The sequence below is a fragment of the Topomyia yanbarensis genome, chromosome 3, assembly GCF_030247195.1.
Source record: "Topomyia yanbarensis strain Yona2022 chromosome 3, ASM3024719v1, whole genome shotgun sequence".
NCBI lineage: Eukaryota > Metazoa > Arthropoda > Insecta > Diptera > Culicidae > Topomyia > Topomyia yanbarensis.
The window spans coordinates 25457519-25478762 of NC_080672.1; the positions used below are offsets into that span (position 1 = coordinate 25457519).

Here is a 21244-nt window from a genome sequence, read left to right on the forward strand (position 1 = left end):
ATCGACTCATCTGTGATAAATATTCACTGTTTTATACAATATCATATTTCGTTCATTCTCCCATTCAACAATTTATCACCAAACAAGGTGGAACGTTTTCTCCTGTCCACTCTTTTCTACAGAAATACGAAAATCAATTCGATCGAATATTCATGAAACCCGGAACAAACGCCCTCAATTTTCAGTGGTCAGCAAATTACTTGAATTGGAAATAATATTATCTCATCACTCGTCATGAGATTCCTTTCTTTCCTACCCTGTTCCCGAACTAAGAAAAAACAAAATCAAATTCACTTTGGAAAACAGCTACTAGTTGTGTCAGCAATTCATGTTGATTATAACGAACATGGTAGCATTTTCTACCCGATTTTCACTTCAAGGCGTTTTTCGATCCCTTATCGATCCAACCACAGGTGCGTTTTGCAATCACCATTGGGGGCGAAAATGTGCCGAAAAACGGAGAAACGTTTTACACTTGTAGAAAATTTTGGCGGAAAAATTACAACAAAATGAATAGCAGCTCAGATATCTGCTACAAGTGGTGGAAGGGTCTTTTCACATAGTAACGAAAAACATTAAATTATAGTCAAAATAAATACGTAATAATTTATTGCTAGTTTGTAAAATCATTTAAATATTTTTTACCAACAACTTTGTGTGTTGAGTTTTCGCTTTATGAGTAGTCGAAATGTTGGATGAAAACTACTGACTACCCCGTACTTCTCATTACTTAAATCAGTTTGACTAGTCAGAGTATTTTCTTTTTCTAGCCTTTTTGATTCAAGTAGATCGTGAACATAAGAACATAACATAACATTAGAATTTTATTCGCGCTCCGATCGTTCGGACCTGTATCTAATGCAGTTTCGTGTGCCCACGCGACTTTTAATTTCTTAAATCTTCCGTAATTTCCATACCTCCATTCGTACTTTGTTGCTTTTTGTCGGGATCTGGGCACTTGCATAAATCATCTGATTCCCTGTTTGAAATCCTACCCATTGAACTCGGTCGTTTTTATCGACTCCGAGTATTTTGAAGATTTCGAAAGACTTTACGGAACGGTATTACGCCGTGACCAAAATTTCAAAAGTCCGCCCCGATAAACTCAGGGTTAGGGTTTCCAATCTAAAGCAATCAAATGACATTGCTGAAGATACGATTCTTACGACAGAATACAATATCTATGCACCCGCCCGCAAAATTGAGATGAATGGTGTAGTAACCCGAGCAAAGTCTGACAACACATTGAAAACTAAACTTGATGTTGTGATGTTCGGCAAATGATTACTCAGGTTATTGTCGTTTTGGTCGTTTTAACGGTTAAAAGATCAAAATAGAGAGCAGCAAAATTGTCCTATGACATCAAACAGAAAACTAATTCTGCTATCAGTGAGAGTAAATTGAAAGGTTTTTAAGATGTTGAATTTTTTTTATAACAAAATACGTATTCACTTTGATGTTTCACCAAACAAATATAAACATCGAAAATTCTTCTAAGAAACAAGGATAGCAAAATGAGATCAAAATGTGATATCATATTTAAAAAATCTAAAACTGATAGCACAATAAGATTTCAATTTGATGCTATTATCAAAATATGATTTCTACTTGTTGTAACTTTGATGTTCGACTTTGCTCGGGAGCCGATTCAAACTTAACACGCGTAGATCTGCTCGAGCAATAGGTTGGCTGTTTCAAATCCCCCTTATCCACCCAGCGAATATCTTGGATTACAAGCGATTGCTTTCAGGAGATAGGTCAGGTCATAAAAGGTTAGTCAAAACCACATTTTCATTCAGATTAGTTTAGGGGGACTTTCGTCCGGTCTGCTTTGCCAAATTACGACCATTTTGACAAGGTTAGTCGGGAGCTGAACTGTAAATCCCGAAGTTATGCAATAGGTGCACATACCTACTTAAAATTAAGTCAGGTTTTTTGTGTTTCGGATTCGACCTGGACTTTTTTTTTATTAAGTACCCAGCTAGCGACCCAGTCATCTGTTAGCTACCGACGAGGAGAATCCGAAACACTAAAAACCCTAAAGGCTAGTCTGCAAGTTTGCCTTTTTTTTAACCATGGTGCGCTGAATACAAGCAATTGAGCCACAAATTGTGGCAATATGGTCCGTTGTGCTAAGTTTGAAGGGATGATTCTCGCGGGGATAATGCTCAAGAGTGTCGCTACTGTGAGAAATTACACGAGCTTTTGACATGTCCCGCGTACAAATTGCGCGAGTAAAAACTAAAACCTCCTCTTAAGGATCAGGCGACGGTCAGGAAACCGTTTGTGATCCTTTTCAAGTCTGCACGTGGAAGCCATCAACGCATCCGACTTTTAGTGGAACGTAGCACGTCCAGGGGCTAACGAAGTGAAGTCGTTTTTTCGTGACGGCATCCGGAGAGGCTCACGGAAGATGAACGAGTGTTTTTCGGTGTGGAGCGACAGTTGCAGGAGTGTGCGCGGCCCTTGGTATTTTATCGCAGTCCGGTTGAGAAGGAAGCAGATTCCCTCGTGCTGAACTTAGCTAATCTTCTACGCGAATTGAACGCCCCATCGCCGCTGATGACTAGTGATCGTCGAAAAAGCCGCAGAAGATAACACCACGATGTCCACACGAAAGCCGGCTATGGCAGGGCTGCCATACCACGCCAAATCAATGTCCTACAAGAACGAGCAAACAAGGCGCAGCAACGAAGTCCGTGGAGACGTACAATTTGTGGAACGAATGGGTGGTCCCCCGACACGGATGTGTGATCCTACAGTATACAGGGTGTTTGGTTCATGAGTAAGAATCTCTCGAGGGGTGTCATATTTGGAGCAAAAAATCGTTCTACACTTACCATCAAATCTCAACCGTTACAGAGTTATTGAACTTTTTGTGTAAAAAACTTGTTTATCTTAATACACCTCTAACTCAAACAGTATACCTCGTATCTTAAATCTTTTAGTGCCATTGGAAAGGTGAGAAAATTTTCTATTGAATAATGTTCTCATATCTTTCAGATAATTAGTTTTAATTATCTTTTAGTTGTAAAGTAGTTAAAAGTTAGTGTTTTTGATGAGGTTTTTGTTAATTTTCTCAAAATAATGAATTATGATTATAGCAATATCTATTATCCAAAAGTTGGGTTTGAGGACGATTCATAATTTGTTCTTCAACATAATATTCCTATCTCTTCTAGTTTCCTTGTAATTTGACTTCTAAACTTTTCCTGTAATTGACTTGCAAGTTCTTAAAAGACTCTAATCTAAAAAATAGTCTTTATATCGCTATTATCAAGGATTCATTGGAAAGCTGAGAAAATTTTCTTTCGATGTATGTACAGATATCTTTTAGTTAAGTGTACTACATGACTTTTTACTAGTAAAATAACTCAAAATTTGCGTTTTTTGATGATTTTTGTAATTATTCTAATTATTAATCAATTAAATTTAACGTCACTATTGTTCTTTTGGTGCCCCTTAATATTCTCTACAACTTGTTATTTGACATATTATCCCTATCGCTTTTCATTTCGCTGCAATTTAATAGTTAACACAGCATGGCCTTATCACAAATGCAGTGGGTTCGAAATCGTTGTTTTTGCATATGAAACGAGAAGATAAAAATGATTTTGCTTCGAAACTAAAAGAGATAATTGAATGAAGTCAAAGGAAGAATTGTAGAACTTGCTGAGATGCATAAATTCCATGATAAAAATGGCGAAGTTTATTATTTACTATTTTAAGAAATAACGAAAATGCTAATAATAACACTAACTTTAAACTAATTAACTTCTAAAAGAATACTAAATTCACTTAACTGAAAGGTATTAATACATTTTTCTCTGCAAAATTTTCCTGGCTTTCGAATAAAACTAAGAAAAGGTACAATAAGTGCCATACTTTTTCAATAAGAGCTAGTATTAGTGAATATGAGATAAAAATATCTAAGTTCAATAACCCAAACACATGAAAACAAGACAAGATAAGTATATCATGTCCAAGAACTAATTATACAACTTTTCAAGACTAACAATTTGAATTATTAAAATAGTAATGTTTACTATTAAGATTTTCGCGAAGTGAACGAAAAATCGATCAAAATTGTTAAATTTTAAATAAATTGCTGTGAAAAGATTACTTAACCTCATTAGCTGAAACATTTGAGGACATTTTCCAGTGGAAAATTTTCTCACCTATCCAATGGATCTAAAATATTTGGAATACAAAGTATATTTTTTGAGTTAGAGCTATTTTAAGACAACTAAGTTTTTAACACAAAAAGTTCAATAACTTAGTAACGGTTGAGATTTCATGGTATGTGTAGAACGATTTTTTTCTCCAAATATGACAGTCAATCATCCCTCGAGAGGTTCTTAACCATAAACCAAACACCCTATTTTTGTGCTCCGGGAAAAACCTGTTTTAATCCACCTAGTGGTGCATTTGTGCCTTTCTCATTTGTCCAAACTACGATTCCATGGCTGGTTATGTTCAATACAACTGTGGAAATGAATATTACATATTCAGTACGATTTGCACATACATACAATGGATCGACAGCCACGATCTTGAGATGCTATGTGTCGACACTGAAACGTCGCTTGAAACCAGCGGCGGATCAAGGAAGAGGATCCGGGGGGTCCGGACCCTGCCGAAAGTTTTCAACTTGTTAAGAAATTTTAAACTAGTTTCAATTTTGAAGTAGCAACCCCTCATTGCATACTCCTACCTACGCCTAAATAAGTAAAAAAATCGCGGTCGGGATTAGGTTGACGATTTTTAGAGTGATTGCATAACCTTTCTATATGAGAAAGGCAAAAAGTCCAAAAAAGTCAATTTTCGTCAAATTTTTTTTTCTCTATTTCAAATTTTCCCTTACTCCCCCCCTTTGAGAATTTTTCATTTCAGTTTATATGGGAATTTGCTGTTTGGTCGCACTCTTCAACCCGTAATTCCGGAACCAGAAGTCCAATCAACAAAAAATTCAATAGCAGCCGATGGGAAGGTTGTACCTTTCATTTGAGACTAAGTTTGTGCAAATCGGTCCACCCATCTCTGAGAAACATATTTTTAGAGTGATTGCATAACCTTTCTATATGAGAAAGGCAAAAAGGCTTGTAGAAGAAGTGAGGTTAGAGACAAGCGATACAATCATGGTCGAATGTTCGTGACTGGACTGTGCGATCAGTTTTAATTTTTTCAATTTCAAGCATTTTCAATTCGTGTTTCTGGACGGAATGGAGATGTTTTGTGCTCATTACGCACAGCGTGGTTTCAAACTAATTTTTCTCCTTAGGGAGGAATGTTGCTGGCTTAACAAACAACAGCGGTCCTCATTCGGCGGCACGTTTTGTGGATCACTCCATGGAAAGAAACGCAGCGCTTGCCTGTCAAATAGGGCATTGAAAAAAACTTTTTTTTTAATTCTCAAAGGCCCCTCTCTCATATTGTGACAAATGACAAAGTAAGCGCAGATGCCAAATTTCACATCATTTGAACAATTTTAGACCCCCGCCCACTTCGATTGAAATTTTTGAACTTGGTACTATGGGAAAATATGGAGGAAAAATATATTAAATGCTATAACTTTTGAAGTAGCACTCAAAAAATTACAATTCATACTTATTTTCAAAAGAAATAACCTTAGTATTTGAATGGAGATATTTCTGTTTCTCGAAAAATACGGGAAAGTGGGGTACTGGGTCATTTTGTTCCCAAAATCCCCTAAGTTAAATTATTTTTCTGCTCCGTGATGCAAATCGTACTTATTTTGCAGGTTTTCTAATGTGTAAAAATCTGAGAAATCGAACGGAACCTTATTGACCTTTTTCCGAATAGGAGAAGTTGGGGTTATAGGGCTTTTGTCATTCTTGCATATATCTCTATTATTCTTCAACCAATTTTCATAAAATGTAACTTGTTGAACGTGGAAAATTCTTAGGAATATAACAAAAATAAATTCGTTACCGGTAAAATTCAGAAACATTTTTTTGTAATTAACTATACAAATCACATTTTTTGAAGTAGAATACTTCTAACGTTTCAATATGGGGTCCCATTTCAAAAATTTCAGTTGAGAAATTTTCCCAGGTTTGAAATGCGAGTATCTTCCGTTCTACTGGACGAAATCGCAATATTTTTGCACTATCTGATCGGAAATTTGTGCACGTGTTTCGTATTAAATTTCGGAATTACTGCGACTACTATAAATAAACCAAAACAAGGATTTTCAGAAAATCCTTCGGAAACAGCGAGGAAAATGCGCAATTTGCCAGCATATCCCACGCAGAGCCGTCAAAAAGGAGCATGTAAGCGTTTCATTACATACGGGAATGTTATATATACAGGTCACACGAGCTTGTTTTGTATCAGTGGGTGCTCGCTTACCACACGAGCAACATGCTCGTCCGGACGGTACAATGAGCGGTATCATGTTTGCGTTCCCGTACCAAGCGTCATCGCAAGGTTCTTCGTGATAAAATCCAGGGAATCACCAAATTCGGCGTCTGGCTCGTCGTGGTGGTGTAAAATGCATCTCCAATTTAATCTACGAATGCTGATGGTGTGCAGAAAAATGTCATCCGAGATGCCGTGACCTACACTGAACACGCCAAGCGCAAAACCGCAATGAATGTCGTCTATACTCTGAAGCGGCAGGGACGCACTTTGTATGGATTTGGAAGTTGAAAAGGTAGAACTCACTTGTATCATTATAAAAAAGGCCCTTTTCAGGGCCACCAAAACCATTTCAAAGAATAAGTTTGCATTTTCTGTTTCATGGACTGTTTCTCCCTGGAGAGCAATTTGGGTTAAACCCTAAATTATGATTTATTTCAGTACGTAAATTGCAAATATGGTCAGAAACAAACTGGAGTGAAGTGGAAAACATTTTTACTAGGCGCATTCAAAAAAGGTTCCAATTCTCAAACATTTTACCAAGGTGCCGTATTACATTACTCTCTTTACCCTGAGTGTTCGATAATCTCCGTAGTGGAAACACAATTTCAATTTTGTTCTTTATCAAAAATATGTGGTCGACCAACGAAGGGGTGGAGCTTCGAAGAACACATATTGAGGACAACACAAAAAAGGACGAGCTTACATTGTGCTGTAGTCAGGTATAAAAACTCAGCATGCTGTTGCTCACGCTCAGTTCGTTTCCAGCATCAGCATGCAGCAGTTCGTTTGCAGCATCTCCCGCAAAATTCAAACCGCCGTCCGTTTGCTGCTGTCAGAAGAGTTGGCCAAGCACGCCGTCTTCGATGGCACCAAAACTGTTACCATATACACCAGCACCAAGTAAATTTCGAACACTGCCCAAAGAAAAGGCCCTTTTCAGGGCCATCAATTTATCGACAAAGAATGAAATTGAAGTTTTGTTATTACAAGCATCAGCTTGTCAAGAGCGTTGGATGGTAAGTGAGCCACTTGTGAACAATACCGTCGCTTTCACGAGAATGGCACAAAATCAAAAGTTATTTGTGATTTATAGACATTTTAGTGTAATGATTCAATTTACAAAAATCGAACGTTTTCTAACGTTTCGATACAGGTGCTTCGTTTCAAAATTTTCGGCCAGAATGCTGCCTGTTTTTTCAAACGTGAAAATCTGCTGTTGTATTGAATGAAAACCTTCGATTTTTGCGCTGATTGGAAATAGTTGTGACTAATTCTGTAGAATGTACAATTACTGAAATAACGGATTTTGTGAAAGCAGTGGTTGGTCCGTACAATTCGATTCCAAGCGAGCCAGACTAGTTTTCGTTGGAAGGTCCACCTCTGACAATAGAAGTAAACTATTTTATTTTGAATTCAACTACAACTTCCTTGAAAACAGCACAGCTAAAAAACTTTTGGGAAAAACGCGCAAACCTAAATTTTCCACTATAATGGAAACTGCCTGTGCCCAGCCGCACTGCATCATCAAGATTGATAGTAATTCAAGCCGGGAGGAAAGAGGTTGTAAGGCAATGGAAAACGAAAATTTCATTTATATCTTACTGGAATATAATTGGCTGGTCCTGAAAAGAACTTGTTGGTTTGTGGTTTATATTGGGTCACAATTTAGGCCTGCTCGATTGCTGATAGCTGTGAATTTCTCGCAGGGCGACAGTTTCTGTTCAGTAGTGATGAGGCTTCCTAACGCCAACCGTGACTGGGGCACTTTTTCACGGCCTTCGTTGCTTACTGCTTGCGGGGAGGCTTTCCTCCGGTGGACTTACGAGCGGTATGTTTGGTACGGGCCATTTATCAACAAAGAATCGAATTGACATTTTGTTATTACAAGCATCCGAAAGTAGCTTGCCAAGAGCGTTCGATGGCAAGTGAGCTACTTGTGAACAATATAGTAGATTTCACGTAGAATGACACAAAATAAAAAGTTATCATTTGTGTGTTTGTTTACAGTTTCGTGTTTACTAGGCGCATTCAAAAACGGTTTCAATTCTCAAACATTTTACCACAGTGCCGTATTACATTACTCTTTTTACCCTGAGTGTTCGATAACCTCCGTATTGGAAACACAATTTCAATTTTGTTCTTTATCAAAAATATGTGGTCGACCAACAAAGGGGTGGAGCTACGAAGAACACATATTGAGGACAACACAAAAAAGGACGAGCTTACATTGTGCTGTAGTCAGGTATAAAAACTCAGCATGCTGCTGTTCACGATCAGTTCGTTTGCAGCATCAGCATGCAGCAGTTTGTTTGCAGCATCTCCCGCAAAATTCAAACCGCAGTCCGTTTGCTGCTGTCAGAAGAGTTGGCCAAGCACGCCGTCTTCGATGGCACCAAGTAAATTTCGAACACTGCCCAAAGAAAAGGCCCTTTTCAGGGCCATCAATTTATCGACAAAGAATCGAATTGAAATTTTATTACAAGCATCAAAAAGTGGCTTGCCAAGAGCGTTGGATGGTAAGTGAGCCACTTGTGAACAATATCGTCGCTTTCAAGTCGAATGGCACAAAATAAAAAAGTTATTTGTGTGATTTGTAGACAGGTTAGTGTAATGATTCAATTTACAAAAATGTAGAATGTTCAATTACTGAAAATAACAGTTTTTGTGAAAGCAGTGGTTGGTCCATACAATTCGATTCCAAGCGAGCCAGACTAGTTTTCGTTGGAAGGTGCATCTCTGACAATAAAAATAAACTATTTTATTTTGAATTCAACTACAACTTCTTTGAAAACAACACAGCTAAAAACTTTTGGGAAAAACGCGCAAACCTAAATTTTCCACCATAATAAAAACTAGTGCCCCCGCCGCACAGCATCATCAAGATTGATAGTTATTCAAGCCGGGAGGAAAGGGAGAGGGAGGTTGTAAGGCAATGGAAAATTTCATTTATAATAATAATACTTTATAATTGGCTAGTTCTGAAAACAACTTGTTGGTTTGTGGTTTATTTTGGGTCACAATTTAGGCCCGCTCGATTTCTGATAGCTGTGAATTTTTCGCAGGGCGACTGTTTCTGTTCGGTAGCGATGAGGCTCTTAACGCCAACCGTGACTGGGGCACTTTTACACGACCTTCGTTGCCAACCAGCCCCCTGTCAAGGACGACGTCTCTGTACAGCCAGCATCACTGCCATGAAAGGCAAAACATTGATTTTGAACCGAATGATTAGAAGCTGTATTTAGTTACAAAATGTCGATTAAATTAAATTATTAAATCATCCCACAAGATGCAAAACGTCGTGTGGAATGCTTGAATATCGAGCATAGTGCCGAACATAATTCTTTGTTTGGGGCTTTATAGCTATAACGCCCCATATATGTCGGTCGCTGTCAAACTCCATATGATGGTATAGGGTTGCCAGGGGGTTGTTGCCAACTGCTTGCGGGGAGCCTTTCCTCCGGTGGACTTACGAGCGGTTTGTTTGGTACAGGCCATGTAGCGAAAAATGCTGATCTGCTACTTCTCTGATGCTGGTAGTAGGACGACGGTCAAACGCTCGTTTGCGTGCCTTCATTCATAAAAGTTCAACAATATTTTCAAAGAATGTTGCAAATTGTCAACTTGATAATTCCAAAAATACTCCAAATAAACTATGAATGTGCTAAAGTCGACAAAATCGCATAGAAATTGCTTATTCCAGAGCAGAATTTACCGGTCTAAAGTGTATTCTACTTCACTCCGGTTATGTCTCTGACATTACCCACCCATCTTTTTTCAATAAATGTCCAAATACCTCAACTTCCCCTATTTTTCCAGGAATAAAACTTTTCGCATGTGATCCCTAAGAGTATTTTACACTAAAAGTAGTAAATTAAATAAGAATTTATTGTTAAATGGAGTTATTATGTTCGATTTTATGATCAAAATGTGAAATCGAGATTAAATGTCAGAAAATTTGATGTTTATGAATTTTTGTGGTAACGAATTTATTTTTATTGTTTTTCTGAGGATTTTCCGCGTTCAATAAGGTACAGCTTTTCTAAAATTGAGTGAAGAATGATAGTGAAATATTCACGAGAAAATGATACAATTTAATATGAATGGCAAAAAACCCTATAACCCCAACTTCTCGTATTCGGACAAAGGTCAAAAAAGTTCCGTTCGATTTCTGAGATTTTTTCACATTATAAAAACTGCAAAATATTTACGATTTCCATCACGGAGCAGAAAAATTATTAAAAATAGGGGATTTAGGGAACAAATTAACCCAGTATCCCACTTTCCCGTATTTTTCGAGAAACAGAAATATCTCCATTCAAATATTAAGGTTATTTACTTTAAAAATAGGTATGAATTGTAATTTTCAGAGTGCTACTTCAAAAGTTATAGCATTTAACATATTTTTCCTCCATATTTTCCCACAGTTCCAAGTTCAAAAATTTCAATCGAAGTGGGCGGGGGTCGAAAATTGTCCAAATGATGTAAAATTTGGCATCTGAGCTTACTTTGACATTTGTCATAATATGAAAGGGGGGGCCTTTGAGAATTTAAAAAAAAAGTTTTTTTGCAATGCCCTACTGTCAAACCGTCTCTGAACGCCTTCGATCCCATGTATCCTAGCAACATTTTAGTACAACTAAATTTACATACGTACCTTTAGTGTGTACGTGAGGAAAAAGTAAATAAAACCTCTGGCAGCTGGGACATGAGTCTCTCAGTCCGTGTTAATCTTCATATGATACGTTTCGGTTCTTTATGGTGACTAAAAGAAATTTCCCCCAGTTGATAAATCTCAGATAAGTGTGAATTCTGCCTCCAGGTCTGTTCACGAGACCACCCGAAAATCCGCCAATATACGGATCCAAGAGTAAGGATTCCAAATGGCATTGCCAGATACTAGCATCGAACGCGCAAACGATCAGTAAAGAGCTTTAAAACACAAAAGAAGGCTAAATTGGCTGGAGATCTTAAACATGAATGGTCGACTGACCTTGTAGATTGTAGAAGAAACTTGACGATGGTATGTTAGCTTGTAACCCAGTATTACTCTGAGGTCTTTAATGTAGTCAACACGTTGTAACTGATTTCCAGAAATATTATAATCAACAGGGATGGTGTTCCTAGTGCAACGAAAGCTGATGACACTGCACTTGGGAATAAACAAAACCATTATAATCCGCAAACACCAGTCGTTGAGAGTATCTAGATCGATTTGTAGTACAAATTTTGTATTCGTAGTCAAACTGATTACGAATTACGAAATATATTTTCAGATCATCAGCGAAAAATAGTTTGCCACCCGGACTTCAAATATCTGCAACAACGTTAATGAACAGCGAAAAAAGCAGTGGTCCGAGTGTACTACCCTGAGGAACCCCAGAGTTATTTAAAAAAGCAATCGAAAGACGTTCTAAATTATGCCAAACGATGCCGAATATTGGCAAAAGACGCTCGACAAGTGCAGTGCAAAAAATTGCACTTACCTTCAGCAGAGGAAGCTGCGTCGTCGTCGAGAACCATCTTTGATGGGAGACCATCCTCTTAGTGTTAACAAATAACCAGAATCCCTTTGAATTCCGAAGTACTTCGATTTACGTGACGTCTACTAAGAAAGTTGTTACAACTACGGTAATCGTTAGCGAGCGAAAAAAATCGCTAGGCTAAAGGGAATCGTCGATTTGTTAAAGCACGAAGTTCTTTACTACGCAAGCGTTTTAGCGTGTGCAGAGTTCCATGAAACCATGATGGTTTTTCGACAGGTTGATATTTTGGGACTGAAGCTGTAACACATTCCTGAAGTAGACTATTGTAGTGAGCTGCAGCGTCGTCGACACCAAGAAGTTTTTATTCTCAGGTGATACGATCCTCAAAAACGCCGATCAGCCATGTTGATTTCAGAAAAGACAGCTAACAACATTGTTTACTAGTTCTCTCCATATGTTTGTTTTGATTTCAGTGGGTAAACAAAGTTGTTCGCTGTCATTTTTCTTCCCCGCAGTCTGCTGCATGTTTACCTCACTCCTCACCTAGTTACTGCCGAAGATGAATCACCTTAGAACTCTAAGCACCTTGGTCGACACTAGAAAAATATTGCAACAGTTGATTCGCAATAGACAGCGACGAAGTCCGGAGTAATCTGTCTTGCGGAAGTCGAATTTATCGAGAGACGAAACATCTTCATAATTAAGAGATTGGCGGAACTTAAGTAAAATTTCGAAAGCAGGATGGTGCTTGTCAAGGGGTTCTAGAACGTTGGGCGCCTTCACTACAGAACATTCACGTACTGAATTTTCACTTACGAAAACTAGGTCCAAAAAGCGAGACTGATGATTAGAAATTACGCTAACCTGTCTCTGTCCATGACAGGCTATTCCACCAAAAAGCAGACGACACACAGGAGTGGTAGTCGAAGCTGTCGGGTCTGGAAATGCTAATTCAAGTCCAGACAGAGTCCAAATGAGACCAGACTGGTAGATATCTCCAAAAAGGAACAATTCGTCACCCGAATCTGCGATAGACGTATTCCATGACATGAAAATGATACTGCACAATATAGTAGTCATGTTATGTAAGAAGATATGTACGCAGCTCAAATGAAACAGTTACTAGATGTTCTGCTAAATTTCACCTAGACACTCTCAATAGAAGAAAAGCTCCCTTCCGCAATCCGACAAGAGACGACAGTGTTCGAAACTGCAACAAGAACACCACCACCACGCGCGTTGATACTGTTAGCGATCAACTCGGTACACAGTGAATGAATCGCCAATAGCTGCACAGTGTCGATCTTATCATTCAACCAGGTCTCAGGTTAAAATATATTTAGACCAACATGTGAAAAGGGCATAAGTGCAAATGAGAGTCTCTTTGTTTGTTTTCTCTTTCGTCAATTACTCGGCCGCGATTACCTTTGCTGTTTAACTCTTAGCATAATACGCTAGGCGAAATCACAGTCTTTCGTTATTTACTGAAAAACTGTTCGAAAGTTTTATGATGAAGCCATAATAATCGAAAGAGAAAGTAAGCACAGAAAGGCTCTCATTTGCACTTATGCCCTTTTCACGTGTTGGTCTAGATGTCATAATTTTCATCCATATCAGCTACATATACAATGTCAGGTTTTTGCTCAAATGAAGGTTTTAGAATTACCTCGCATGACGGCGCCTGGGGTAAGGAATTTTAATGTATACTTTGAAATCGATGTGAAGTGAATTGTGTCAACGACACCGATGTGTCAAGCGTTATTGATATATCAATTGCTGCGTAGTCTGTTGGGTTTTGGCAACCCTGCAACCGCACTCTACCATCTGGCGTAATTTCCTATTTTGATATATTGTTTAAGCGGGTGTGTCGAAAATGGTTGCCACAATTAATAAACAATTCGGTTCAAAATGATACTTTTGAATGGTGTTTAGCCGCAATATTGTGAGTTGAAAAGAACAAACAAGAAAAACACAAGTGATTGATACTAAATATGGCATAAAATGACATAATCTAAACGAATACGTGAACTGAACATGACAAATGCGACCGTTGGAGTAAAAATGTTTGTTCGTAAAAAGGAAAACAATGGTTGATAAGTTGTAAAGGACTCTTACTTCTTTTTTCTTTTTCTTCCGACCAAAACCAGTCTGAAAATATGTATTGTTGGGTTAGTTAACTGTGAGTTTGGTTATTAGATATTGCGCTTAAAGTTTGATTAGCTAATGATTGACTATAGACTAGTAAAGTACGAGCAGTTTTGATAAACGATCAGCTAGGTTATACTTTGTTTTGCGATATAATTTTATGTTTGTACTGTATTTTTTATTAATGAGATCTAATTCAAACGCACAAACAGAAACTATATGAAAGGAAAACGGTTCTAGTTAGCTGACATTTGGTGGTTAGGGTTGCAGTGATTATTTTTGTGGAATGCTTTCACTTAGCGGCTAAATTTCGATCAAAAATTTTGCCTCTCATATAATCCAATTCGGTTCAGATCCAATGAGGTTCAATCAAATGCAGCTAAGAGATATGCGCATCTAATTTGGAATGTTTTTTTACTAATCTGCGTTGAGCATAAATCCGATCTGATCCATAAAAGAATGTGGTGATGAATTCACTAGGCGGTTCAGCGTCTAAGAAATCTATTTTGGTTGCAGAATTATTGCTTGATTGATTTTAGTCTGAATAAAAAAAGGTGTGACTAGTGTGTATGTGTAAAGGCACTAAGATGGCGTATTGAGCTTACGAGCTAAATATTATCGATTTCAGTGTGTTGGTGTAGCAGCTGTGGTATAGCGAGTAGTTCGGCCGATTGATTTGAGGAAACGAATTTCGTTCTTGTTTAGTGGATCGATATTATGACGATGGGGACATCTCGATTCTGATGATCTATCGATGTGTGGAGAATTAGACAACCTTGAGGATACTTAAAGTGACAAAGTACAAAGTAAACAAAATATGTTGGTAAATGTGCTGAATCGTTTCAAACAATGTTCCACCCTACTCAAAGAATGTCCCATGAACCAGCATGGTTTGTGAAAGAAATGGCCCCATGAAAACACGACCAATTTTAGTCTAGTTTCGCCCGTTTTACGTACAGGTTCGACAATTTTACGACGTCATTACGTAAACTGTGCGAATTGGGACCAAATGAATCCTGAAAGTACCACAATATGGTGTTTTGAGGTAGAGTCACTGGTAATGTTGTTATCATGGGTTGTTTTTATTTCAGAAACCATAAACATGAGTTTTTGTTTCATTAGTCATTACTTTGTTTCCTCCTTATGTTTATGTAGGATGGAATATTCTAGCGATGGTCTAATTTTAATATCAAACTTAAACTAACCTTTCAAATAAACCGTAAGTAAAAAAACGAAAAACAAATCAATACGAATACTTTCTCGACGATAGAATAAATCCACGTTCGTTATCAATTTAGCAAAATAAAATCACATAATGAGAAATAATGGTCCTAATCACGGATTTTCATCATTCATACCAAATAAAACGGATAAATATTCAGTCCAATCTCTAAAAAGAAATTTTTGTACAAAAAGATTGAGAAACACTATAATGCCAATTGGAGAGAATAATGGATCGAAGAAGAAAATTGATTTTGAAAAAATTCAAACATGATCTTAACTTTACAACGACAGACGAAAAAGCGGTTATTTTTGTACAGATTTAATTAACATTCGTACAATCAGAAACAAAAGTTTTTTTTACAACAAAAGCAACAACAGAGAAAACCGATTTTTTTACAAGGTACCGAAAAAGGAAAACAAATTCAATCAAATCAAAGCGATTCGACAAAAATAAATAGAACAAGGTCATTGATTGAACAAAACAAAACAAAAATTAAACGATGACAACGGGATGGCACGATCTAATGAAGTTTCGACTGTCCTCTGGCAGCAGCCGAAAAAACTATAACCGAAAAGAAAGAGGAAAATGTTTTACAACGGGAACAAACTAAATTAAGTGAAAAGTTTTGTTACAAAAATAGGATGCGACAGGTACGAGAAAATCAAAATATATGACAAGGAGAATTCAACGGATGCGATCTTTTTTTCGTCACTAAACAGACCAATGAACGATGCAAAGAGATGAGATAGGGCAGGACTTTGTTTTTGTTGTTGGATAGTGAGAGCGTTTTCTTTTTTTTTCTCGGCAAAGCTCGGTTTCGAAAAGGGCGGAAAAACGCATACCAGCAGGCTATTTTTTACAACGCAAGCGAGAAGCTGTTGGACAGAAAGGTAGATAGAAGAGGAATATTCATAATTTTCAACTACAGGCAGTAGGCGGAATAGATATAGATTTTCTAGAGGAAAGCGAAAAGCAGCAGCACTCTGATATTTCAAGCTTTTTCTATTGTATGAGAAAAGCGCGAAAGGCGGGAATGTTCGGGCTTACCTCCCCCTCGGCTCGCTTCTTTTCCAATTCGCGCTGTTTGGCTTCTTCATCTGCGATGCGTGCTTCAATGACTTGTAATGATTCACGGGTGAAAGGACGGAACAAGCTACGTTCTTCCTCAGATATCGAATCGAGATCTTCGTTCATTGTCTATATGGCCAACAATGAGAGCCTCAGATTTCCAAGGCCTGCGAATGAAAGAGGAAAAAAATGGAAATTGATTAATACAACATTACTCGCGGAAATTTTAACACAATGACAATTGAGAAACACAGTAAACAATGAATAGCTATATTTTGACAGTTGGCTGCTTTTTATCACGACGATTGGTGGTTAGTAGTCTTAAAGCACAATCCCTCAAGCTTCATTTGAACTAATAAGTACAATATTATTACTCCTATCTATATCTATTCTATAGTCCATTTTAGAAGAGAAGGTTCCATATAACAATCCAGACTCTGCAGATAGATCCGCATTCACCATGATTATTTTGATTTTGTCGTTCAAAAAGTATTCTTGTTCGCCTCTCTTTCTATCAGTAACGTCCAACTGTATACTTTGCAGTATTGTAAAGTCTAATACATGCAAGGATTGGCTTCACTTCAAATATTGCCCACTTCAAGTTTTTCAGAAATAAAATATAAAATAAATGTGATTTGCGGCGACTCTTAACAAATTTGTTTGGACAAATTAAAGAAATAATGTTGAAAAGGAAACTTTATAGAAGACCGAGCATTAAAACTCTCAAAAAATTATCAGACAATTCACGATTTTTACTAAAAAAATATTTGAAAATTATCAACAGTGGTACTAATAAGTTGAAAAATGCTTGTGCAGAAATTTTTTTGGGTGTTTAAATTGAAGAAGTTTGATCTCAAATATTAACATTTATGATTCATATCGATGGATATTGGTGTGAAAATCATGTTTTAGGCTGAATAATGGGTGTTTCATTTTAGATTTTTTTTGTGACGATAGCTCAAAAACAGCATGAAAATGGTCATTTCCGGCACTTTTTGACCATTGTGCTGATTATGTATTACAAACTAAGTTAGCATAAAAAAGTTTAAATAAATAGATGCAATAAATAACAAATATAACTTTTTTGACATATTTTATCGAAATAAAATTTTAAATCAATAAAACATTGAAAATTGAAAATATTTTCAAGTGACTTGTGCCAGCAGTTTTGGTTGTGATTTTAATGAAAGAAACAGCTTAAATTTCTTGTTTTTACTTATATTTTCAAAATCCGGTTGGGGCATTATCGCACGAAAAACTTTTTTGACCACTCTAGTAGGGTGATGAGCCTATTTTCACCATACTAAGCAAGGTGCCTCACTAATTCGATAATTTCTTGCCTTACAATCAATAGAATGCGTAAAAATTGACATCAACCGCTTTGCTTCGTTGTTAAGAACCAATATAATAACACAAATGCGTTGAAAACAGTAAAATTCTCGTGTTTGAGCACAATGAAAACTCGAATCGAGTGCCCCTATTGTTGCGCTACCATTTGACTCAATGCGTTGAACAAAGATGGCAGACACTGCTCTAACCAACGGCTTCAAATGGGTAGGGTGATAATAGAAACATGGCACAAATAGGCTCATCACCCTATATAATAGTAATAGGACTAACTGCTGTGATTTTGTCCTTTTTTTATTCGAAGTCGAGTCGTATTAGTCAATCAATCACATAATCATCTATGAAAATTTGCTTCAGACTTTCGTCGTTGGGCTAAGTTTACACGATGAAATGATTGCTTATTGATGTCCATCAAAGTGTACAAACGAAGCGACGAAACTGCGGAGAGACATCAATAGGCAATCACAAGAGCAACTAAAATGTTGCGACTGGTTGCATGTATGACGTAATAAGTTTTATATATCGATTATTAACTTTTATATATCGATTCTCCAATTCATTCTTCATTGTGCTCGAGAGAGAGAGAGGGAGAGTGAGAGAAAGAGATGAACAGAAACCAGAGAGAAACGACAGTGATCGTTCGTAGCGGTGGCTGAACAAGACTGGCCTTAACTTTATTTGGTGCACTTTATCACAGATAATATATGGGCTGTGATATGTGTACAGATTGCGCTCTGCCGCAACAGACAGAAAACAAGAATTAATCATTTGGAATCGAATCAAGAGGGCCTCTTCCAAAACTACATTTTCGAAAGTACCTTACATCTACCTTACAATTGTATGCCTTCTATGTGTTGCACAACTTTAATTCAACAGATCGTATCAATCACCCGCACTGTGGCATACAAAGTTGTGACAAAATTATAAAAATGTGTTTATATGGCTAAAAACTGGGTTTTTACTAATCCGTTTCTGCTATCAGTTTTCAAATTCCAGATTGCTTTATGTAAACTACTTTTATGTAAACCCATTTGAAGGCGTTGGACGTTAAAATGTTTATATACACGTTAATAAAAGTAGCCAATCACATCTGGTAGCAGAAATGGTTGAAAAAACTAGTAAAAATCACTAATTTTCAGTAATTTTGATGTTATTTACGTAACCAATTTGTAAGAAGATTTATGAGCTACAAGGCGTCTCCATATGGATATTTTCATAAACACAGATATAACCACTTAGGCGCAAAAATGCGTAAGATGAGCCCTATATATATCTGAAAACTACACTAAATTTTGAGTTAGGCTATTGAAAAGTGACCCATGGCAGACCATCTCAAAAACGTATAAAAATAAATTACTGATATGACATTGAATTTCTCAATTGCTTTTTCTTCATACAGAATAAACGTGCACAAAAACTCACATCTATAGTTTAGCTTATTCATTTTTTTTTGCCAAAGAACTCAAAATTACTCCAATCGGCCGCGTAGTTCTTGAGATGTGGCCATTTGAAGTTCGAAGGTACGAACAATTCTAATAAATTGAATTGAACAGAAATCCTCGACATCACTTGCTTCAACGACCTTTTTCATCCGATTAACTCGGACTCGGAGTGATCGGTTGTGTTTATTCTTTTCGCTCTGGCCCGTAATCGCCCAAAAAATAAGTTTTCGGTCTACGCCACTCCGATCTTGGCCACTGCCATCCGGTACCAATCACCAATCTATCTCGTCGACGATAGTTCACGCGAATGCAGTGTTCATTTAAACGTATAAGTAGTGCGAAAATCAAGTGCATCGAAACTTGCTTCCCGTCGGGTCTGACTCGCCCGGAGGGACAGTGGAAGCTAAATCAGCAACATTCCAAGTATACTACGCTTGTCCGTATCAAAATTGGACATCGAAAATTATGATAGATAAGATGAACGCAAACTCATAAGTAAGTAAACTACTCGCGCCTCCACCGCAAGTTTAATTTCAAATCGCGAAACACGACCACGCCCTCTACCAAATCCAATTTTTAAATTCAGTGAAAAACTTGCGTCTCCACCAAGTTGAATTTTCAAACCTGATGAAAATCTTGCGCCTCCATTAAATAGCCGACCGTCGGCGATTTGTACACATGTGTAGCAGCGAACCCTTGCGTCGAATCGGTGCACGGGTGTCAAGTGGGCTGTACGAGAGTGTCCTGACGAATCCTAGCGACTAACGCTTGGCTAAATAACAGCGAACATAAGATCGTCCCTCAAGCAAAAAGTGACGCCCCTTCCCGTTAGTCTCTTCCCGGCTACATGAATTCCGGGGACGTAATCGACCAGCACACTATTACTGCGTATCATCAACGAGCCAGGAAACGAGGAACAACGCCTCCCAGCTGATCCCTTCCCTTATGAAATCGTTACGGGCAGTGCTAGGAACCGACCCAAGAAACCTGGTGAGCGCAACGAAGAAAGCAAGGGGATTCAGATATGTGCCTAGAACCCGATTCAAGAAAGCTCTCATGCCCCTTCAGGCGCAGAACCAGCTTAAGGGCGTCCAAAAGGTGGAGGTTATCTCCCATCCAACCCTCAACATAGTACAGGGCGTCATCTACGATCCTGACACCAAAGACATCGAAGAAGGCAGACTCCTGGAAGAGCTCAAGGCGCAGGATAACGAATGTTCGACGAATAACAAAAATGCCGATCAATACTGGTTATCCTGCCCTTATCTGGCTCCAATCTCCCGGAAAATGTGTTCATTGGCCTGCTGCGTACTAGCGTCCGCCCGTACTAAGCGCTACCAATGATGTGCTTGAAATGCGGTCGCTTCGGGCACGGCAGTCATTTCTGCCAAAATGTCTGTCTGAATTGCAACCGAGACATCTACGAAACCTTAGTCTCTGCATCAACTACGGAAAAGGAAACACGACCCGCTGCAGGAAGCGCCCGAGGCAAGAGCTCTAGTAACTGAACGGCAGCAAGGTCCCAGCTCCGTTTGCATTGCCGAAGGAAACATCAAGTATGACGAACGGGACACAGTAATAGCCCATTTATAAAAGGAGTTAGCAACCTTAAAGGAAAGCATGGCCCAAGTGAAAAGCAAAGATCGGACAATTAATTATCTAAAATAACACTGTGCCAAACAACATGAATAGCTAGCAGCTGCCATGGTAGAAATAGGTAAACAGCCTATTGCCGTCACCGAGCACCACCAAAAGTCGTCTGTCCATTCCTTGGAGAACACTCTCTCCGACAATACTGCCCCTACGGGAACAAAACCCAAGAAAGGGAAGTTTATTAAAACCAGCCCCTGTAATCGTATCCCCCGTCGGCCTTTCCAACCAACTAGAGTTGAGGAGATCCAGCCGCCAGAAAGAAAAAGATGCTAGAAAAACTGGCACTGATAAATCCAGAAGCCCCAACCCAGAAACTACTCCCGACTTAACACTGTTTTCGACGGTCATGGACTCTACCATTTTCTGGTCGCACTCAAGTTCAACAGCATCACTCAACACGCTATGTCAAGAACTTCCACTAGACGTTGACTACACAAACTTCATCTTCGAATAAACCCAGCAACACTCAACTCAGCAGTCAGAAAACAGCAATGACA

The 21244-nt window shown here is 38.1% G+C and overlaps 1 protein-coding gene across 10 annotated transcripts in view; it reads right to left on the bottom strand.

The window, feature by feature from the left end:
* Positions 1 to 21244, bottom strand: part of LOC131693728 (sodium channel protein para-like) — a 203051-nt gene that overhangs the window by 91602 nt on the left and 90205 nt on the right. For 9 of the 10 annotated variants that reach the window (XM_058981819.1, XM_058981818.1, XM_058981814.1 and 6 more), the window contains 2 exons: positions 16285 to 16472; positions 13983 to 14015 (listed from right to left, as the gene is read on the bottom strand). In XM_058981819.1, the coding sequence (XP_058837802.1) occupies positions 13983 to 14015; positions 16285 to 16431 (180 nt within the window). In that variant the 5' untranslated portion in view covers positions 16432 to 16472. The remainder of the gene's footprint in view (positions 1 to 13982; positions 14016 to 16284; positions 16473 to 21244) is intronic. The other variant, XM_058981822.1, reaches the window with a different exon arrangement.